Raw genomic sequence first — 22357 nt, 5'->3', positions numbered from 1 at the left:
AGGAGTCGATAGGGAAGAGATAGAGGATCCTGTATTAGAAACAGAATTTACAAGTTTGGAAGATTTAAAATCAAACAAGACAGAAGGAAACTTGCTGGCAGATTAAAACTGTGTGCCCGACCGAGACTCGAACTCGGGACCTTTGCCTTTCGCGGGCAAGTGCTCTACCATCTGAGCTACCGAAGCACGACTCATGCCCGGTACTCACAGCTTTACTTCTGCCAGTATCTCGTCTCCTACCTTCCAAACTATACAGAAGCTCTTCTGCGAACCTTGCAGAACTAGCACTCCTGAAAGAAAGGATACTGCGGAGACATGGCTTAGCCACAGCCTGGGGGATGTTTCCAGAATGTGATTTTCACTCTGCCAGGAAGTTTCATATCAGCGCACACTCCGCTGCAGAGTGAAAATCTCATTCTGGAAACATCCCCCAGGCTGTGGCTAAGCCGTCTCCGCATTATCCTTTCTTTCAGGAGTGCTAGTTGTGCAAGGTTCGCAGAAGAGCTTCTGTAAAATTTGGAAGTTAGGAGACGAGATACTGGCAGAAGTAAAGCTGTGAGGACCGGGCGTGAGTCGTGCTTCGGTAGCTCAGATGGTAGAGCACTTGCCCGCGAAAGGCAAAGGTCCCGAGTTCGAGTCTCGGTCGGGCACACAGTTTTAATCTGCCAGGAAGTTTCATATCAACGCACACTACGCTGCAGAGTGAAAATCTAATTCTGAAGACAGAAGGGATGCATAACACTCCATCGGGAATTCTGAAGTCTGGGGGATTGGCTACAAAACAATTATTCACGTTGGTGTGTGGAATGTATGAGACTTTAGGGAAAAAAAATCATCCACACAGTTCCCAAGATTGCAAGAGCCAAGACGTGCGAAAATTATCGCACAATCAGCTTAACAGCTCATGCATTCAAGTTCAAAAAATTGTTCAAATGGCTCTGAGTACATCTGAGGTCATCAGTCCGCTAGAACTGGGAAATACTCAAACCTAACTAACCTAAGGACATCACACACATCCATGCCCGAGGCACCTGTCCTGATGCCCGCCTGCTTAGCTGGGTGGTAACGTGCTCTCCTCCCATGAAAGGCTGGTTGGAGATTTTCTCCACTCGGGGGACTGGGTGTTGTGTTGTCGTTTCATCATCACCGGCGCGCAAGTCGCTTACCCGGATGGGGTCTCCCGGCCAACGATGCCATTTCTATTTTTGCCAGTCCTGATACTATTCAACGGCTCTTCGAAGTACTGATGGGAATTTTCGGGTGCATAATGGTTTATGTTATATGAACCCACATACCCTGACTGAACCAGGCCTCATCTGAAGACGCAACGAAGAACTCGGGACAGAGCATCAGAGAGATGAGCATGCGCAGACAAGTTACAGCAACTGATAGCGCATGTGTTTCCAGCGGTTTCTTTGACGGGCAGTTCTCATGTTCATTAACAAGAGCCAATTCCGTGTCAGTCTCAAAATATTTTGAGGGGCGGTTTTATTTTGTCACCCTGTAGAAAAAGCAACAAAGAGCGGCACATTTTTAGTCGGCGCGAGATTGTTGCGGAGATCCTTCGCAAACTGCGAGGTTCGAGTTGTGTTCAAGTTGCAGTGATTAGTCCTGTCTGTTGTGTTTGTTACTGTGGTTTATGTGATGCATGAAACAAGAAAACGTCGGAAAAGGGGTGAAGGTAGTGTTTCCCAAATAAATAAGAAGCTAAGAGCCGAGGGGAGAATAATAAGAAAGTTACTGTACCTCTACAACAACCTCCACCTGATGAGGTAAGTGTATATGATAACTAACGCCTTAGCACTAACGCATTTTTGAAGAACCTCGGTTGATTATGATATTTCTGTGGCGTTTTAAGCTAGCCTATGTTTAGATTATGCAGACCACGTTAGGTTATGTTTGACTTGGTTTCTGGACTATAGTAGACCTACTAACTGTGCAGAGTAGCAAGCAAACAGGTTATTCGTGGCAGTCACAAATTATTTACTGCCTCTAATTCCCGTGTTTGTTTGTCGTGGGTTTCATGCCGGTGCCGCTATCAGTGTAGACACATTGCGTCGGAACACAAATTAAACATATTCAATCAGTTCTACGAACTAGGTGATAATGTTAAGCAAAACTCTTATTTGATGGTAAACGTAAGTGCATGCAATGTTACAAGAAGGCGTCATGGTTCTTACGAAGAACTTGAGGAGAGTCGCAGACAGGCTAGTGTTCATAAAATTACCAGGCGAAGAGTGGAAACCTTGGTAAAAGCAAAAAAAGTGTGGGGATGTTACCTACATTGAACGTAGTGGAAATAAAAACAAAGGAAGGAAATATACAGCTGCTGATGAAAAACGCATTGTTGAACACATCAAAAGTTTCCCCAAGGACGAAAGCCGTTACACAAGGGCTAAAAGCTCCCTACTATTTTAAAGCCAAGATTTAAATTATGGCAGAATGTATGGGGCTTTTGTTACGCTTTATGCAAACACAAACATTAGATATTTGCACTACAAAAAAGTATTGAAAGAACACTTTCCCAAACTGAGATTTCACCGGCCAAGGAAAGATACCTGTAACACATGTTATCTGCTTAAAATTAAAATGTTGACTGACTCAACCTATAGAGCTGTACATTGTACTTCAGTAGAATATCATAGACGCACTGAAAAAGCTAGAGAAGAGATGAAGCGTGATCATGTATATTCTACCACTCCTACAAGTGATCCATACGCAGTATCCATAGATTTAGAACAGGGTTTCTCTTTGCCAACATTGTCACACTGCCGAATGTATTATTTACGTCAACTTTCTTGTTACAATTTGGGATTTTGCAGAGGTTTTATGTTTCTTTGGCACGAGGGCATGAGTGGCAGGGGAGGCAACGAAATAGTGAGCTGTGTGTTACGAGGGATTAAAAGTAAAATTATCCAGAAAAAAGCTAATAGCGTGGTCTCACAACAGCTTTGGTAAAAAAAGGTATTATTCCTGTGGATGTACTTGGTCTGTAATGATTTCTTTGACGAAGTTCACCACAAGGATGTCGTCTCTGGAGACTCATACTTAACCTGTGACCGAGACTTTGCTGTAACTGAAAAAAGAAAAAAGAGTAGAAAAATGTGAATTTCCTTTGGATCTTGTGAAAGTTTCGTGTAATGCTAATAGCAAAACCCCTTTTCTAACCACTATGATGAACGATGATGATTTTTGACTTCTCCAAAGTAGCTAAAGAACACATCACGAAAAAGTTAGAAATCCCCAAGGCCGTTTGGCTCAAAGTTTCCATAACCAACCCAAGAAAAGCGCTTAAAAAAACAATGAAGTTGAAACGTGGACGCAAAGGAATGTATTCAAAAAAGGTGTGAAGATGGAAACCATAAAAAGCTTAGATCTACTCCATCTTGAACTAACAGCCAGATTGAAAACTGACAAGGACTTAAAAAAGATACCTTATTTCAAACAAGAAAACAAACTGTCTTACACAGAAGCTGTTTCTAGACTGTAACATTGTAATATTTTGTTTATAAAATAGTGGTAAATTAATACAAAATGTAACTTTTTAAACTTTGTAAAAGGCATTTATTTGGAAATAAAACTTGTAAGAACACAGTAACGTGCTTGATTTTGTCTTCGTTCTTTAACTATTTTGTTTGCTGACACAGCATTTCTGTAGGCCTAACTGACTTTTGATTATAATATAGTTATTATAGAAAACTGTAAACAGTATTTTCCAGATGTTTATAATAGTAAAATTATCATCATCATCCTTCCCGCACCTCTTTATTTACAGACTTAGCCCGGTTTTTATGTTGGAGAGTTGGCACATAGCCCTGTTCTTGTTTTGTTCCATCAGCAATTTTTGTTGTTGTTAAATGTTTTACAGTAACCTTACTCTAAAAATATTTGTAGATTAACTGTTTTCATTTGTTTAGGCTATAAAAGAATAAGGATATCAAATAGGAATGCTTTCTGGAAATTTTTTGCGATTTCCGCAAAACAGCAGTTGCGGCAATAACCACGGATTTTACGATTAGTCGACAACTTTCCCCAACCCATTGTGAAGATTGAGCCGTGGTCTCAAGATCATAACCGCAGACCAACGTCTCGTCACCAATTATGATTATCTTAAGAAACATGTCGTCCTTATTTGCACGATCCATAAGCTCTTCATAGATTGCGCGGCAAAGGACTTTCCGACTCGTGAGCCATGGGACGAAATTTGCGCCAACACGAGGCTTCCAAGATGCTGTGTCCGAATTTCGTGACACGATCCAACTGAAATGTACATTCTTCTGCAATTTCTCCGACAGTCAGTCTTCGATTGGCACACACAATTTCGTTGACGTTACTGGCATGAGCGTTGTCGGTAGACGTCGAAGGGCGGCCTGAACTAGGGTCGTCTTTAACTTCCGTCTGGCCAATTTTAAACCGAGTGAACCATTCGTAACACGGAGTATGGCCTAACCACTCATCACCGCAGGCTTCCTGCATCATTTGGTGTGCCTCTGTAAAGGTTTTCGTAAGTTTCACGCCAAATTTAATGCAGACGCGTTGCCCTCTAACCCTGCTATTTCGAAATTCGCAAACTCTGCGACACAATGTTCTGCTCAATACGGCATTGAACAATAACATATAATAATGAAGCTTCCCGCAGTTACACATTAAACACAGGCGTTTCCAGGGATGCCAACCGCATTTCGCGCCAGTTTTGAACAGACCTCGTATTCAGTGACGACTGATGGCCGCGATCGCCAGTGGAGAAGATGGAGTTAGCTTCTGCTTAGAAATGCCGTGTCTACTGTGAATGCGATACTCTGTTGCCTTAGTGGATGACGGACATGGGCTTCCATCTGCAGTTTATTTTTATGCTGTGTACCGAATAACAAAGGAGATTTTAGAGGCTTGCTGGAGAAAACAGCTGGAAACGCCTGCCCGAAATCATCAGTCACCCAGGCGACAGAGCATCGCATTCATGTGAGAGACTGCCGTTCTATGCAGAAGCTAGCTCCACTGGCGATCGTGGCAACCAGTCGCGATCACTGAGTAACGAGTAACGTTGCGAGATGTTTCCTGCTGGAGAGGCGGCCTGGTGGCATATGCCGGCACCTGTAACTTACACGCTGTGTAGCGTCGTTGGATGGTATTTCCGGAGACTGGTTCCTACCATCGATTTGTCCCGCAAGACACCTTCTACAACCCCTCAAAGTTTGCCGCAACATTTCTGGGACACCCTGTAGATGGAGATGTAGGTAGTAGAGTGCTGCAACGCCCAGTGTTTGAACGGTCACGGCACGCCTGTTGACGGGGGGACCGAGCCGCTCGTGTCGGGCCCCATACGACTCGGCTCGGTCACGTACTCGCCCCATGTCTGATGTCCGGATTCCGGACACGCGAATAACCGAGCATGACCGGTCACCGCTGACGTCTCACCTCACCTCGCCTCGCCCCGGCTCGCTGCACTCTACTGTACTGTACAAATACACCACCTCTCTCTCTCTCTCTCTCTCTCTCTCTCTCTCTCACACACACACACACACACACACACACACACACACACACAAAATGTATTTATCTCTCTCTCTCTCTCTCTCTCTCTCTCTCTCTTTTAATACAAAAGTAATGTTTCCAAGAACGGGTTTACTCCCGTCTTCTTAACGTCCGGGAATTTTGTTGTAAATAAAACATTGTTCACAAGTGACCAATCTGTGTTAATGTAATGTGTTGTCAGCGTCAAATACTGCACCTGATTATGCGAATCAGTCCACATATCAACTGTCGCAGCACATGTTTTATTAATAACTTACGCAATAACAGAAGGCATTGTGCTGTTTCGTATTGCATCAGCTTGTTCTTTGACATGTCTGCTTATAGTAGAGGGTTGTGGCATGGCATCTGCCACGTTAACGTCTCCATAATGCGCACCTAGATGTATTAATTCTAGGTCTAGTTCTCTGAAACCTTCACCGGAAACAGCATTAAAAGGTTTCATATCTTTAGCACACATTGCAACACACTTTGCTGTAATACTATTTTTTATTACTGCCTGTATGCCTGAAGGAGCTGTATCTTTGTGAGGTTTCTAGCAACTGTGTTTCTTTAAATGAGTGGTTCCCGACTGGAAACACAATAATGTGGAGCAGTTTATGCACGATACGTACCCAGTAGACGCACTGTTTTCGTCTACAACCAACCAACAAACATGTGCTCCATACTTGGCTTTTTAGACCTTCCCGTTTCTTCAATGTGTAAACATTGGTTTCAGTCTTACGTGTTACTGCACTGGCTTCCTCGCGGTGCATGATTACAGAGAGAGAGAGACACACTGCAAATGAGAAGCCCATACTGGCTGCAGTCTCACACGGATAATGACACGTGTAATGTGTTTGAAGTAACGTGCTACGTATTCGGTCACGGCTTCTATTCTCGGTCACTTAACTAGTGCGGGCAGCCTATCCAGTTAGGGTGTGCTCGTCCCATCTCGTATTTTGTGCTCGCTTACTCGGTCATGCAGGACTCTAGTAGGTAGTAAACGTTAATGGTAGGTGTCCGGTCATTGTCGTTGTCAGGCGATGGTCAGCGAATCTAGTCGTGAAATATTTAAGTCTTGAAGTTTAATTACTGTGAAATGCAATGGTTGTTCCTGTATTTGAAATATTAAAACATTGAAAATAGATTTACGCGGAACAATTTTACCAAATTAGTTTGCGGAAACGGATGGTCAGGGGAACGTTGTTTGCTACTTTCATTCACGACGACAGTGGTTGATTCGGAATTTCGAGTTGGAACTTTATTAACAGTTTCAGAGGTGTTGTAGCGCAATGGTAAGCAAATGACAATGCCAGAGGACCAATTGAAACTCAAGAAACTAGGTGCTTGTTATATCGTCTTGTTTTGCCGAAACATCGAAGCAATTTTTAATGCACTTTCATTTTTGTGTGCTGTAAAGGCTCAGTTCATCCAACAATCGCGGCGCTCACTGTTACCGCCTGACAGCTGGAGGGACACCAACGTCCCTAGCGGTGAGAAAGCCAGCTATAACATTGTTTTTTATTATTTTTCTACTTAATTAACGAAATAGTTGGATATTTCCGCTCCAATCGTTAGTAAATGATCAAGAGACACGAATAATCGTGAAATAAAAGTAAAAACAGCCGAATCTCATTGAGTGACATAAACTAAAACTTATTCGTAAAGAAATACTTTCGAATATGTGCATAATTACTGCGTACTCCATCGAAAGCAACAGAATATAACAAGGCGTCTATAGATCACGAAAGTCATGAAGTTATTAAAATGAACAGATGGTCATGAAAGTAGTGAAAATGTAGTGAAATTGATTAGGTGGTCAGAATTTTGTTGTGTGTGTCACTCGGGTACGGTTCTAGAAGGGAGTAGAAAGTTAGTTCTACCCCCAAAATTTTTGTACCCAGAAGTCCATTTAATAAGATTCACCGGAACACTTAAGTCTTTGTTATCTCTAGGGGACTTAATGTGTCCAAACGCACAATACGTGTAACAGAGCCTCTGCTACTGAGGTTTGCAGTCTTAGGAGTCACGTGTTGATGGAGATATATAGAGGTGTGGCTTCGTTGAGCGATTTGCGATGTATACGCCTACTGGAAGTGACAAAAACTTTCGCTCTGTAAATGACAGTACTGTCATCTCATGTGTTGCTCGAGGAGTATTAGTCAGAACAGATATTTCTTTAGTTCTATCCACTCTAACTTGCGGTTGAATCTTTTTAATGTGCCTCTTTTTGAAAAGACATTTTCGTAAATGTTTTTCATAATTAATAAGAAACTGTTGTAATTTTAATCTCGTTTTAAAGGTGTTAAGGACGATCAGAGTTAAAATCGATTTCTCACTAGCCAAAAATGTTCCCCCACACTACATTAGTACAGCTCGTAGACCATAACTTGGCGTCTGTCGAGTGGGAGGAGTGGGAGACGAGACATATTCACCACAAGTTCATTCAAGGCAAAAAAAGAAAAGTTCGTTTTGCCGTAGTAAAAGTAGTGCCAGTATAGTGACAAGTTTCTTTTGAACAGAATTTCAATGGCAGTTGCGATTTACCATCACTTGCACGTGCTACAGCCTCTACAACTTCATATTATGGAAGTTACAAAACTCATCGAAACATTTTTATTTACTAATGAGACAGCAAAATCTAATATTATATGGGCTATGAATAAAGTCATGACTCATTCTTCGGTAATAAATTCGGGAAACACAATAGATACATACCAGATTACGTTTTTTGACTGAATGATTGCCACAGAGCCCAGATACCCAAGGATAAGTTGTCATATATAATTACTTGTAGACTTGGGCCGCATTTACAGTTAGGGACGTTGTATGTAATATGGTGAGAGATAGCTGGATTTGGTGGCTCGTTTCTGGGATCAACAACATGTGACTGTGCCTACAAGATATTTACATTTATGTTTTTGACTTCTGCCACAGCTTCTGATTTACAGTCTAGTTTCCTGGAACATCTGAAGATGTTGCATGATTTGCAAGCATATCTAATCAGTGAAGAAGATGATCAACCACAAATGTTTCATTGTGGCACTTGCTTACTTCATGTAGTGAATGGAGCTTTGAGAACTGTTTATACAAGTGTCTGGCATGTTCACCAATTTCTTAGGATGATCTGGTACTTTGACGGATTTTCCTTCAAGGAGACCAACCTTCTCAAATATCACTATGTTATCCAAGTTTCCTCTCAAATTTTGTTGTATAAGATGAGATACAAAAACCATCTGAAAGTACGAACTTCGAAAAAATTAAACATCACTTAGAATACAAAAATTGAGTTTTTCATATCATTATCAGTTGAACTTGAGTTTTTGACTGTCAAATGACTCTTCCCCGTTTTGTAAAACGATTTGTTCAGTTTAATGTATATCATTACTTCTCGGTTCATAAAGAAAACTTATGGAAATGGCGACAGGTTCTAACAAATTACTTTTAGTTGATGTTACCGAAGCATGTAATCATAAAACAAGTCATTTGTAGATAATGGAGTTGGTGCCACTGCTGCTAGCAAGAACTACACACAAAATAATATCCTTATTTTCAGAGATGAGAGCACAGGTATTTTGCAAAGTATGTATCTAAAAAATTGCAGAGAAGTGTCCTTTAAAATTAAAGATAGTAAAAGGTCTCATATTTATCACCGGAAATTATGTAGAGCTCCATTTTGAGAAATTGTGGAGTGACAATTCTATTCAAAGAATTTGTGTGAAAAAAAGTATAGCTTCATCAACATCTGACGTGGTGAAGAGAGAATACTTTAAATTTTGCAAATATTCTGAAAAACAACTGAAACAGTTCAGTCCTAAAAAGGACGAACTTCATCACTTTCTGGTGATTTCACTGCAAAGTGGGAACCACGACTTCATAAAGTCCGTACAGTAACTGTTACACGCATGTTTCATGGAAATCATGCAGTTGAAAGAGGCTTTTCTGTTAACACAGAAGTTTTCAACTAAAACTTGGAAGCTACAATTGTTACAAAAAGAAGTGTTTAAATTGCAATACAATCGTTAGGTGTTTACTTAATTGTGAGAAACAACTAAATGTGGACTTCACAAAATAAATAATACTTGCTGCGAAGAATGGTCCATCAAAAAGAGTAGAAGACTTAAAAAAAAAAATCTGATGAAAATGAAATGACCAAACTTGGAAGAGCCGTTCAAAAAATAGTTAAAAAATTAAAAGAATGATTTTGTTATGGCCAGGTGTTCAGTTTTTTACCGAATAGTTGGGCATCTCTGCCCCGTGTTTGGTGTCAGATGTCGAAGTATGAATGGTTCACTATTTTCGGCATTCCGTTCATATCAATAATTTATTTATTATTGTTGGATGTAAGGCCCACCAGCTGTGCAAAACGCCGTTTTCTCCAAGTTCCCAAACATGTTTCAGCACCTCTGTGCCGTCATCAGTGGGATTCTCTTTTATTTAATCTGTAATCTGAACATTTTTACTAAATGATTACAAAATTATGCGGATATTTAGTTCAAACAACTATTCGTTTGTTTTTGTTAGTACTTTCACACTCGTTTTGCATGGTTTTTCGAGCGGTCTAAGGCGCTGCAGTCATGGACTGTGAGGCTCTTAACATTCTGCGTGGTGTCTGTTGTTCTAAGTCGTGTCTCCCTACCACTTTCGCGCGACGCTCTGAGAGTGTTTTTTAGGGAATTGACTAGTTTGAACCCGGGACCTGTTGCTGGTAAGGAGTCGCCAGACCACACATGACATGTAGAGTTCAGAAGAGTTCAGTGAGACTAGCGATGATATAACCAAATACTTAATGATTTCAGCGAAAGCTCCACTGCACTCCCTGTAAAAGAATCTTAATACTAACTAAATTTAGTGGGAAGGGTTCAAGGCTTTCCTATTTTTAGTTAGCTGGTAAAATAACGTCGAGAAAGCAGTTAAGTTTACCATTGGAAATTTTATTCTACTCACAGATCATTGTTTATAAATTGCACTATTGATAAAAGGAAATGTTTTAATACAGGATGATAAAAACCAACTGCGTTCAACAAAAATGGTAACGAATATTCCGTGAATGGGTTTCCAAGTTCTACAATGGATCGAAGGATGACCTATGCCATATCACATCTATAATCTAGGTTTAAATTAAGTTTCACAAAAAAAGAAAACTCTCCAAATGGTCTACAGTGACCCTCAATTATCCTTAATTACTTATCTAACTTGTCGTAAATTACAGTGGCTGATGTGGCTTCTCAATAATTATATAACAGAAAAATCATCGCGTTTCAGATTTTAACTTTTAATAGCAAATGTGAATACCATGAGCTTTAATTGACGATCGACACTAGTATTACGCAAAACGGGGATGTAACAGATGAGACTTCTGCAGTTCTGAGTGAAGCCTTATGCGCTCAAAAATGCGGCATCGCGTGCGTTCATTGCCTTGTCGGTGTTCGTCATGGGGCGGCGGCCGGCGCAGCTCCATGCAGCTCGCCGTCTCGGAACTAACTCTCTTCTAACTTCTCCTTACTACAATTTACCGAAGTTGGTTTTAAAAAAAAACTATCTGGCTGTGTTTTCATCTGACAAATCAGGGTCTGAATGTTAACCTTAAGCTCCGCCTACAAAAATTCTGTCTATCCAATGAGAAACGCTATACTTTTCGTGGTGGGGCAATGTTTTTAACGTTTGCAACGTAACAGAGACGCAAAAAAGTCTCACGCTAAAACTTGCGGCTGGTGTGGCCCTTTTTGTGTTATCGTAAGATCTATACTGTTCTTCTGGAGGGCTCTAGCTTTTAACATGGGCTGGGGGGTGGTCCTAGCGGTTAGCTGACGACGTGGGTGTCCGTCCCTTATCGTAGGGCCTTCTAGCTTAACACGGTTCTGCTCTCGGCTTCTGTTCTCATTTCTCCCCTCGGAACTGCGTCTGTCTCACGGTGGGAAGGTATGACATGCATTTAGGCATTCTTGTGTTAGTCTGTGGTATTCCATTTGCTCACTCGTTACTCGTATAACTTTGGTTAATTTAATGTCACGATTTATTCGGAGCTATGTGACATACTACTGGATTTGCTTATCATGTCAGGGTTTTCATGGAAGGTGTTGGATTTGCCTGACACCTTACAAGGCTGGTCCCGACGGAGGTTCGAATCCTCCCTCGGGCATGGGTGTGTGCATGTTTGTCCTTAGGATAATTTGGGTTAAGAAGTGTGCAAGCTTAGGGACTGATAATCTTAGCAGTTAAGTCTCATATAAGATTTCACACACTTTGAACATTTTTTGCATGGTTTTTCAGGACCACTTGTGTATTATTTATTACAGACAGCTTGTCACCTGCAACCAAACGATGTTTGGTTGTAGATGACAAGCGACCTGTAATAAATAATACACAAGTGGTCCTGAAAAATCACGCAAGCTGAGTGTGACGGTATTAACAAAAATAAACAAATTGTTGTTTGAACTAAATATCCACATAATTTTGTAATCATTTAGTAAAAATGTTCACATTACAGATTAAATAAAACAGAAACTCACTGATGATGGCACAGAGGTGCTGAAACAAGTTTGGAAACTTGGATAAACGGTGTTTTGCATAACTGGTGGACCTAGCATCCAACAATTTTAACTGCAAACACGGTAAAACAAGGAGCTGCAAATCCAAACGATGAATTTATGTATTGATTTGCAGAATTGTCACAAAGATGGTGGTTCCGTACAGCAGTGCCTTTATGGAAAAGGTCTTCCAATCACGTGAATCATTTATAGTGTGACACTAGATACAAACTGGGTGTCGTATAGTAAAAGCAGAGTTATTCATTCAACGTAATTAGTTTCTGAAGAAATCTGTTGTCACAGTTTATAACAAAAATGACCGGGAGCGTCAGGACTGTGTGTTAAACTGTGGCTGACCCTCAGCTACGAGGTGATGCAGTGAAGGAATAGCCAGCCAGCTTATAATAGTTGAAATTATTTGTGTGATATAAAGTAGCTATATGTATCATATGTAGTACCACTAAATCGCCGAGCCGAAATCTAACAACACACATTTTCTTTTACATATTTAGCAGTGTCTCCGTCTCTTTCCGCGAAACGTTTCTCTTCAAACTACTTCAGGCATTTTGTACTAATAGTTACAACAACACTAAAAATCTCTAAGGAGCAGTAATTACTTAATCATAAAAAGTAAATACAATAGCGTGTTGTGATCATCATGGAGGTAAAAGAAGGGAATTGTCATTACTTCACAGACATGAAGCCTATGTCCGAAATCTTACATGACCCAAAGCATTAAGTTCAAATGGTTCTGAGCACTATGGGACTTAACATCTAAGGTCATCAGACCCCTAGAAGTTAGAATTGCTGAAACCTAACTAACCTAAGGACATCACACACATCCATGTACGAGGCAGAATTCGACCCTGCGACCGTAGCGGTTGCAAGGTTCCAAACTGAAGCGCCTAGAACCGCACGGCCACACCAGCCGGCGTAGGTTCACCGTATTTATACCTCTGTGGTTCAGATCACAATATAGTAGTGATGGAGAGGAAGAGTAGGCTGAAGTTAAAGACATTAGTCAGGAATAATCAATACGCAAAGAATTGGGATACGGAAGTACTAAGGAATGACGAGATACGTTTGAAGTTCTCTAACGCTATAGATACAGCAATAAGGAATAGCGCAGTAGGCAGTACAGTTGAAGAGGAATGGACATCTCTAAAAAGGGCCATCACAGAAGTTGGGAAGGAAAACATAGGTACAAAGAAGGTAGCTGCGAAGAAACCATGGGTAACAGAAGAAATACTTCGGTTGATTGATGAAAGGAGGAAGTACAAACATGTTCCGGGAAAATCAGGAATACAGAAATGCAAATCGCTGAGGAATGAAATAATTAGGAAGTGCAGGGAAGCTAAGACGAAATGGCTGCAGGAAAAATGTGAAGACATCGAAAAAGATATGATTGTCGGAAGGACAGACTCGGCATACAGGAAGTCAAAACAACCTTTGGTTACATTAAAAGCAACGGTGGTAACATTAAGAGTGCAACGGGAATTCCACTGTTAAATGCAGAGGAGAGAGCAGATAGGTGGAAAGAATACATTGAAAGCCTCTATGAGGGTGAAGCTTTGTCTGATGTGATAGAAGAAGAAACAGGAGTCGATTTAGAAGAGATACGGGATCCAGTATTAGAATTGGAATTTAAAAGAGCTTTGGAGGACTTAATGTCAAATAAGGCAGAAGGGATAGATAACATTCCATCAGAATTTCTAAAATCATTGGGGGAAGTGGCAACAAATCGACTATTCATGTTGGTGTGTAGAATATATGAGTCTGGCGATATACCATCTGACTTTCGGAAAAGCATCATCCACACAATTCCGAAGACTGCAAGAGCTGACAAGTGCGAGAATTATCGCACAATCAGCTTAACAGCTCATGCATCGAAGCTGCTTACAAGAATAATATACAGAAGAATGGAAAAGAAAATTGAGAATGCGCTAGATGACGATCAGTTTGGCTGTAGGAAAAGTAAAGGGACGAGAGAGGCAATTCCGACGATACGGCTAATAATGCAAGCAAGGCTAAAGGTAAATCAAGACATTTTCATAGGATTTGTCGACCTGGAAAAAGCGTTCGACAATATAAAATGGTGCAAGCTGTTGGAGATTCTGAAAAAAGTAGGGGTAAGCTATAGGGAGAGACGGGTCATATACAATATGTACAACAACCAAGAGGGAATAATAAGAGTGGACGATCAAGAACAAAGTGCTCGTATTAAGAAGGGTGTAAGACAAGGCTGTAGCCTTTCGCCCCTACTGTTCAATCTGTACATCGAGGAAGCAATAATGGAAATAAAAGAAAGGTTCAGGAGTGGAATTAAAATACAAGGTGAAAGGATATCAATGATACGATTCGCTGATGACATTGCTATCTTGAGTGAAAGTGAAGAAGAATTAAATGATCTGCTGAACGGAATGAACAGTCTAATGAGTACACAGTATGGTTTGAGAGTAAATCGGAGAGAGACGAAGGTAATGAGAAGTAGTGGAAATGAGAACAGCGAGAAACTTAACATCAGGATTGATGGTCACGAAGTCAATGAAGTTAAGGAATTCTGCTACCTAGGCAGTAAAATAACCAATGACGGACGGAGCAAGGAGGACATCAAAAGCAGACTCGCTATGGCAAAAAAGGCATTTCTGGCCAAGAGAAGTCTACTAATATCGAATACCGGCCTTAATTTGAGGAAGAAATTTCTGAGGATGTACGTCTGGAGTACAGCATTGTATGGTAGTGAAACATGGACTGTGGGAAAACCGGAACAGAAGAGAATCGAAGCATTTGGGATGTGGTGTTATAGACGAATGTTGAAAATTAGGTGGACTGATAAGGTAAGGAATGAGGAGGTTCTACGCAGAATCGGAGAGGAAAGGAATATGTGGAATACACTGATAAGGGGAAGGGACAGGATGATAGGACATCTGCTAAGACATGAGGGAATGACTTCCATGGTACTAGAGGGAGCTGTAGAGGTCAAAAACTGTAGATTGGAATACGTCAAGCAAATAAGCAAATAATTGAGGACGTGGGTTGCAAGTGCTACTCTGAGATGAAGAGGTTAGCACAGGAAAGGAATTCGTGGCGGCCCGCATCAAACCAGTCAGTAGACTGATGACAAAAGAAAAATTCACCGCGCTCATACTTCCTCGTGATGCCACTCGGACGTGTCCCTGTTCAGTTTCGACCGGTGGGGGTAGCTATCGATATTTGTAGTTGTTTACTAATTAGCATCTCGTGCTTTGATTTTGGGAGCCGTAGTTGTTTCATCAGAAATGCCAGCTTGCGTCATTTACGAGTGAAGTAATGGATCCCATCGAAATCTGCCCTGACATCCGAGCCACATAGTGAAAGTCTCGTCCCCGCACAACACACAGGTAGATGGCCGCGCTGATCGGTCATGCGGCATCTCGTGCCCCAAATTCCTCCCGCCTACAATTATTCTTTGTTCACGTTTCCTCCCTCTTTAAAAATATTGTGGCTAAGACAGTGGTGTGTGTGTGTGTGTGTGTGTGTGTGTGTGTGTGTGTGTGTGTGTGCTTTGGTTCCTTTCAGAAGTCGACTTAGGCCGAAAGGTTAGTGAACACTTTTCGTTGTGCCTGCCTGCCGCTCGGCGTGGGAGGAGCAATCTATCAGCCTCACAGTATAGATATTACCTCCAGAATTTTTTTCTGAATAATCCGCTGCACTTCTACAGAAATAATAATGTACATAATTACAATACCAGAAGAAAAACACATTCATTACGCCCCATTAAAGTCTTCTGCAGCGCAAACAAGGGTTCACAATCCTGCAATCAAAAGTGTTAATCACTTACCCAGTTTCACTTTGACAGCTCCTATTTCCCAGAAGACTATCTAATATTGTAATGTGTAACTAGTGATGGATAGGAATTACTAACATGTATAGGTATTTAATTTAAAAAACAAAATAAAAAACTAATAAACGATTATCATAGCGGCATGTTTACACAAAAAATATGTTAATACAAAATTACTCGTTTCACATCATTGCTACTTGTCGTGCAAATGCTACATGGAACATGAAAACTATAACTATTCGTATATCACGAAGCTTGATATAGGCGTAGACACGTTGAAAATCCTAAAATGAAAGTCAAATGTAAAGTGAACCAGATGATCCATTCCAATTGTGATGAGTTTGGTTATTTCAGAAAAACTGACAGTTACTGGCGAGAAATATTCCGGGAAAAGATGCAAATAGGCTGTTGTTGGAAACGTAAGCCTATATGTTACACAGGTTAGGCTATCATTACTCAAAAAGTGTGACCGGGTGTTGTGTGCTGTCCTTAGGTTAGTTGGGTTTAAGTTCTAGGGGACTGATGACCATAGATGTTAAGTCCCATAGTGCTCGGCCATTTGAACCATTTTTACTCAAGAAATGACTTAGATTTTAAAGCAGAATACTCATTGTACGGGGTTTAAGGGTTTGAGACCATTCGCGAGATCACATTTATAGTATTGCACAATGGTGGAACAGGCATTACTATTATTGATCTCACACAGAATGACGGGTCATACGTAAGATTTCAAATTGAGGAACTGTAAACTACAATGAAACTAATGGACTGACACTCTAATAAAACAGAACTCTTTTCTGTATGGAGATATACCTCCGTGAAGTTCTTTTTCTTTGACATTCATTGTTGACATGTACAAGATCGATAACATACCTTGCCTCTTTCCTCATTGCGCACGTTTATGGGCTGGAAAGAACACGGAGGTAAGTTTTTTGCAGACGTGAACATTAAAAATGTTGTCCATACGAGTTGAAAGCTGAAAATGTAACGAACAGGAAGCAGTACCGGTAAATAAACAAACATTGGTTTCCGATTTCCAGCTTCATTTGCTATTGATACGAATGCACCAAAAGTGGAATTAAATGGATTACGAAAGCGCGCTTTTCACACCACTTTTATCTCTTCTTGCTCATTGGAAATACTTCAACCAAAAAAAATTAAGTTACCTTAATGATGCCAGATGTGTCGTATTACTAAACCAAATACGCATTCAAGAACGGAAAAACGTTCGAAATTGCCTTCCTGCCGTTATATTATTCATGCAAGCCTTGTAATTTTTTGTACTTAACATTTGGTGCGTGCGCGCAACAGATACAATGAACAAGATCAATCGTAAACAGTAGTGCGCTAATGTTTTAGGCTGTTTAAGATGGTGGCGGGCCCCGCCCACTCTGGCTTCAAAACAACTTCTAGCGGAAGTCTATAGCGTCATCTGCCTTCTTTTTTTTTTACCTCCATGTTGATCATGCAGAAAAGTACTCGCCATGTGACTCGATTTAATTGACAAATCATGTCACGACTCTGCTTATGGAGTGCAACATCTTCGTGGTGAATGTCTTTGCAGCAATGGTCTTTTTCTCCGGTTGTTGTAGCAGACAACCGGACTTTATCGAAAATTTGCCGCGTTATTTAAATTTATCTTTGGTTCTCAACTATATAGTCTAAATATTTTGGGCTACCGACGGTAAAGCTTTTTAGGTGTCATGCGGGTTGAGAAATTATGATAAATGTACACAGGTTTACAACGACTGCTCCGTAAAACACCGATTTTAAAGAAATGCATTTCGCAGCCCGTCGTTGTTGGTGAGTACACAAATGACTAATTTCGGAGAAGTTGGTGGTGTTGAAGGAGTGTGCTATGTTAAATGTTTGGCGCTGTCACAGAATGTTTCGTGCCTGATGGCGGTTTTGTTTGTGTTTTCAGAGACTGAGCGACGCATCCGCGCCAACGACCGGGAGTACAATGCCCAGTTCAGCTACGCGGTGAGTCATCTCCTTATGTTAAACGCAGATATTGTAGTTGGTGATTTTAAATTTTTCTCGAGAATACACACACAGAGGTTATATGCTGATTTTTGTGGAATATGGTGCCTCACAGTAGGAATGCAAAAACGTATGTTTAAGATGAATTCACATCAGTTTGCAACTTTGCTGAACGCTCTAATTAGTTATTTGTACCTTTGTTACGACCATCTATTTATTTATGTAGCTGGGTCATTCCATTTCAAATCAACTAAGTCACAACCTTGATATCTCAGATTTGGATGAATTTTTTTTTTTCAGGTAATGTACCCACTAAGACTAGTTTAAATTTGAAATTTCATATTTTTCTGACCTTTGGTTTTTGAGTTTCAAGGGTTTAACAATAAAAAAAACATCCGTTTTTGATCAATCGATGATTGTTTTAAAATGCTGTAGCTCAAAAACTATACAACCTAGAGATCTCAAACTTGCACCATTGTTTTCGTCTATAAATTCCCTTCAATTTGATATGTAACATGACTATCCTACCTAAATCGGAAAATTTTAAACTATTCCAAAAACACATTTTTGAAATTTCCAATATACGTACCCTCGGATTTCTCTATAAAAATTGTGTGTGTTGTCCAGTCGCCGGCCGCGGTGGTCTCGCGGTTCTAGGCGCGCAGTCCGGAACCGCGCGACTGCACGGTCGCAGGTTCGAATCCTGCCTCGGGCATGGATGTGTGTGATGTCCTTAGGTTAGTTAGGTTTAACTAGTTCTAAGTTCTAGGGGACTGATGACCTAGGATGTTAAGTCCCATAGTGCTCAGAGCCATTTGAACCATTTGTTGTCCAGTCTGACTACATGCATGCAAAATTTCAAGATGGGATCTCCATGGGTTCTTGTATAAAATAATATTTTACTACCGCAATACACACTACTGAGGTGAAAAGCAGACGATTTCTACACTATAAATACTAAGGTAGGTTTATATAATTCTAACAAACTTAAATTATTATGTTAGCCTTTTTATGCAACATTACCCTCTTATTGTTTGTTAATTCATTAAATGATATTCTAATGCGAGAATAAAATATATAAAAAATAATAACTTAAGAGTCTTACAATTTTGTACGACATTCACTTTTTATTATAAAAACCGTGAGATTTTCATATAGGGTCAAGGCTCTACTTTTGGCCACTACCTCACTTACGGCCACCTCGATGTAACGGGGAAGCTACACTGCATCCTTTCATCATATATTATAAATGGGAGGGAAAACTAAAACATCTGCAGTATGTCTTCATATCAGATTGCCTGAAACATAATGCAGTCGCTTTCTATGTATTCCAGAAAAAACTGCTAGAAATCATAAAGGAAAACTTGCCTTTTGCACTTAAAAAGATTGCTTACTTTTCTGATGGCAGCGCTGCACAATATAAAAGTAAGAAAAACTTCCTTAATTTGTGTTAGCATAAAACTGATTTTGAAGTTGAGGCAGAGTGGGAGTTCTTTGCAACATCCCATGGCAAGGGCGCATGCGATGGCCTTGGCGGAACTGTTAAGCGGCTAGCTGCTAAAGCCAGCTTACAAAGGCCATATAACCAACAAATCTTAACACCCAAATCACTTTATGTATTTGCCATGGAAAACACAAAAAACATTGACTTTGAATATTGCACAACAGAGGACTATGAACTTACCAAAGGATACTTACTTCCTCGGTTTAGTGACTCAAAAGCTATTGTGGGAACACAAAAGTTTCACTCATATAAACCCTGCACAGAGTGTCAAATTACTGTCAAGCGTTATCATTTTAGTCTGGATGAGTCTCTTGAATATATGACAACACTGAACCAAATAACATCGTCACATAGGGAAAATATTACTGCTGGTTTTGTAACAGTAGCGTATGACAACTTTTGGTGGCTAGGATGCATTGAAGAAAAATACAATGACATGTATTGAATAAATTTTTTACACCCAAAGGGTCCAGCCCAGTCCTTTTACTACCCACAGTCAAGAGATATATTAGATGTAACAGGAAATACTCTTTTACAAACAGTGAATCCAACAACACCTATGGGGAGAAACTACACTTTAAGTGCTAAAGAAATGAAGTTGTCTTCTCTTGCTTTGGAAAAATACCTTAAAATATCGTAAAAGAACCACGTTTAAATTGTTACACCTACCCTCACTAAACACTAAGTTGTATAAATACCATGTGTATTAACTTCGTAAATACCAATTGGTATTAGAAATACAGTTCTATCCATGCAGATATCAACAAGTTAATCTCTTTCCCAAGTGAAATTACTTATTCTAATATAAGGAACTTGTTGTAAATGATTACAAATAACACTGGAAAACCAAGAAAAAGATAATCTCTACCATTTACAAGTAAGGATGAAGGTGAGTGGCTTTATTCCAGATTTTAACTTGTAGCATGTATATTACCAATTAAAATGTGTTCACTTCCTTATGATGCATAGTTAAAAGAATCATGAACATTAAATTAAAACAACACTATATCATTTAATGAATTAACAAACAATAAGAGGGTAATGTTGCATAAAAGGGCTAACATAATAATTTACGTTTGTTAGAATTACATAAACCTACCTTAGTATTCATAGTGTAGAAATCGTCTGCTTTTCACTTCACTAGTGTGTATTGCTGAAGTAAAATATTATTTTATACAAGAACCCATGGAGATCCCATCTTGAAATTTTGCATGCATGTAGTCAGTTAGACTGGACAACACATACAATTTTTATAGAGAAATCCGAGGGTACGTATTTTGGAAATTTCAAAAATGTGTTTTTGGAATAGTTTAAAATTTTCAGATTTAGGTAGGATAGTCATGTTACATATCAAATTGAAGGGAATTTATAGACGAAAACAATGGTGCAAGTTTGAGCTCTCTAGGTTGTATAGTTTCTGAGATAAAGCATTTTAAAACAATCATCGATTGATCAAAAACAGAGGTTTTTTATTTTTAAACCCTTGAAACTCAAAAAGCAAAGATCAGAAAAATTTTAAATCACAAATTTAAACTAGTGTTAGTGGGTACATTACCTGAAAAAAAATTCATCCAAATCTGAGAGGTCATGGTTCAAATCATGTAGTGCAATCGGTTGATTTGACATGGAATGACCCAGCTGTCTCTCTAAGGCACTCCATATGTCCTTCAACGAGTTAATGCTCATTCCTTGTTAGTTAATACCTTTCACTCCCTACCCAGAGAATGAAGAGAGGACTTTTGTAAAATGGCTCTGAGCACTATGGGACTTAACATCTGTGGTCATCAGTCCCCTAGAACTTAGAACTACTTAAACCTAACTAACCTAAGGACATCACACACATCCATGCCCGAGGCAGGATTCGAACCTGCGACCGCAGCAGTCGCGCGGTTCCGGACTGCGCGCCTGGAACCTTTTGTAAAAAGATTGGTTCTTTCCATCCAGATCCCATCGAGCTGAGGCTGGGAGCAGGAGATCCACTTGGGAAGATCTTAAAGAGTGCTACCGTTTTCATGATTTGTCTTACAACAGTGGGAAATACTTCGGATAGGCTATTGCCATAACCTGTGTACTTGCACTTTTTGATTTTTCCTCTAGAGAACGCAACTGTAAATATTGGCGTTTTTGTATACGACTGATGTGAATTACTTAAATGGGCCGTATATCCATTCCCATTGGTAACCACTTTTATGTTCGATCACCAGAATTAAATGTAGTGACTAAGACTCTGGTGCCTCGCTTTAATTTCTTAAAATTATTCAGGGAGCATGAACCACTCTGAAAAGTGAAGTTGAAGGCGGAGTTGCGACTTACATTAAGCAGTACGAATTTGAAAGCATTAACCCTCATTTTTTGCAGTGGGCAGCATTTTGAAGCTTGTACTATGGAAGTAGAAATTCGTGGAAAGTTCATAATAGTAGTCACGATACACTGGATTTCGCTGGTGATTTGGTGAAACGAAACGCAGTATTACGGTTTGTAACTTCTAAACGGAATGAGGTAATATTAACGGAGAATTTTAAAGTAAATGTTGAGGGCATACCTATGCTACAGTCATAAGTCAAGTACCTCATGTCATATATTTTAACTCTCAATCAACAATTTACAACGAGATCTATGGAAAGCATCAGTAACTGTTTATATTTCTATATACTCATCGAGATTGCAAAGCCATTTTTAAATGTCTGTAATTGAACTAAAAGATTAATAAATTGAAAAGGAATTCAGAGCTCGAAGATCTGTTTGCGAAATGAAACTACACACATCAAAAAAAGTTTTGCATCAGCCCAGTTCCCAGAACCTTTGATGATAGACGTTGACTGTTCAGAGACGTCACTAAACCCGCCCAAAGATGTAAACAACCATGCATGAGCAGCGCCTATTAGACGGAGGGCGTCTGACAGTCGATCAGTCCGTCATTCCACCAGGAAGGAGGTACACGGCTCGTGTTCTCTGTAGGCCGTCAATACAACGGTACGATCGCGTCTGCATTTTTACTTTGTGCCA

The 22357-nt window shown here is 40.0% G+C and overlaps 1 protein-coding gene across 1 annotated transcript in view; it reads left to right on the top strand.

The window, feature by feature from the left end:
- The window catches only part of LOC124621865 (phospholipid-transporting ATPase ID), a 538522-nt gene that overhangs the window by 200392 nt on the left and 315773 nt on the right, over positions 1–22357 (top strand). Inside the window, 1 exon segment of the mRNA XM_047147327.1 lies at positions 17789–17847. Coding sequence (XP_047003283.1) covers positions 17789–17847 — 59 coding nt within the window.

This window comes from Schistocerca americana, chromosome 7, assembly GCF_021461395.2.
Source record: "Schistocerca americana isolate TAMUIC-IGC-003095 chromosome 7, iqSchAmer2.1, whole genome shotgun sequence".
NCBI lineage: Eukaryota > Metazoa > Arthropoda > Insecta > Orthoptera > Acrididae > Schistocerca > Schistocerca americana.
The sequence above is the reverse complement of the archived record's forward strand: the minus strand, read 5'-3'. Positions and strand labels throughout refer to the sequence as shown.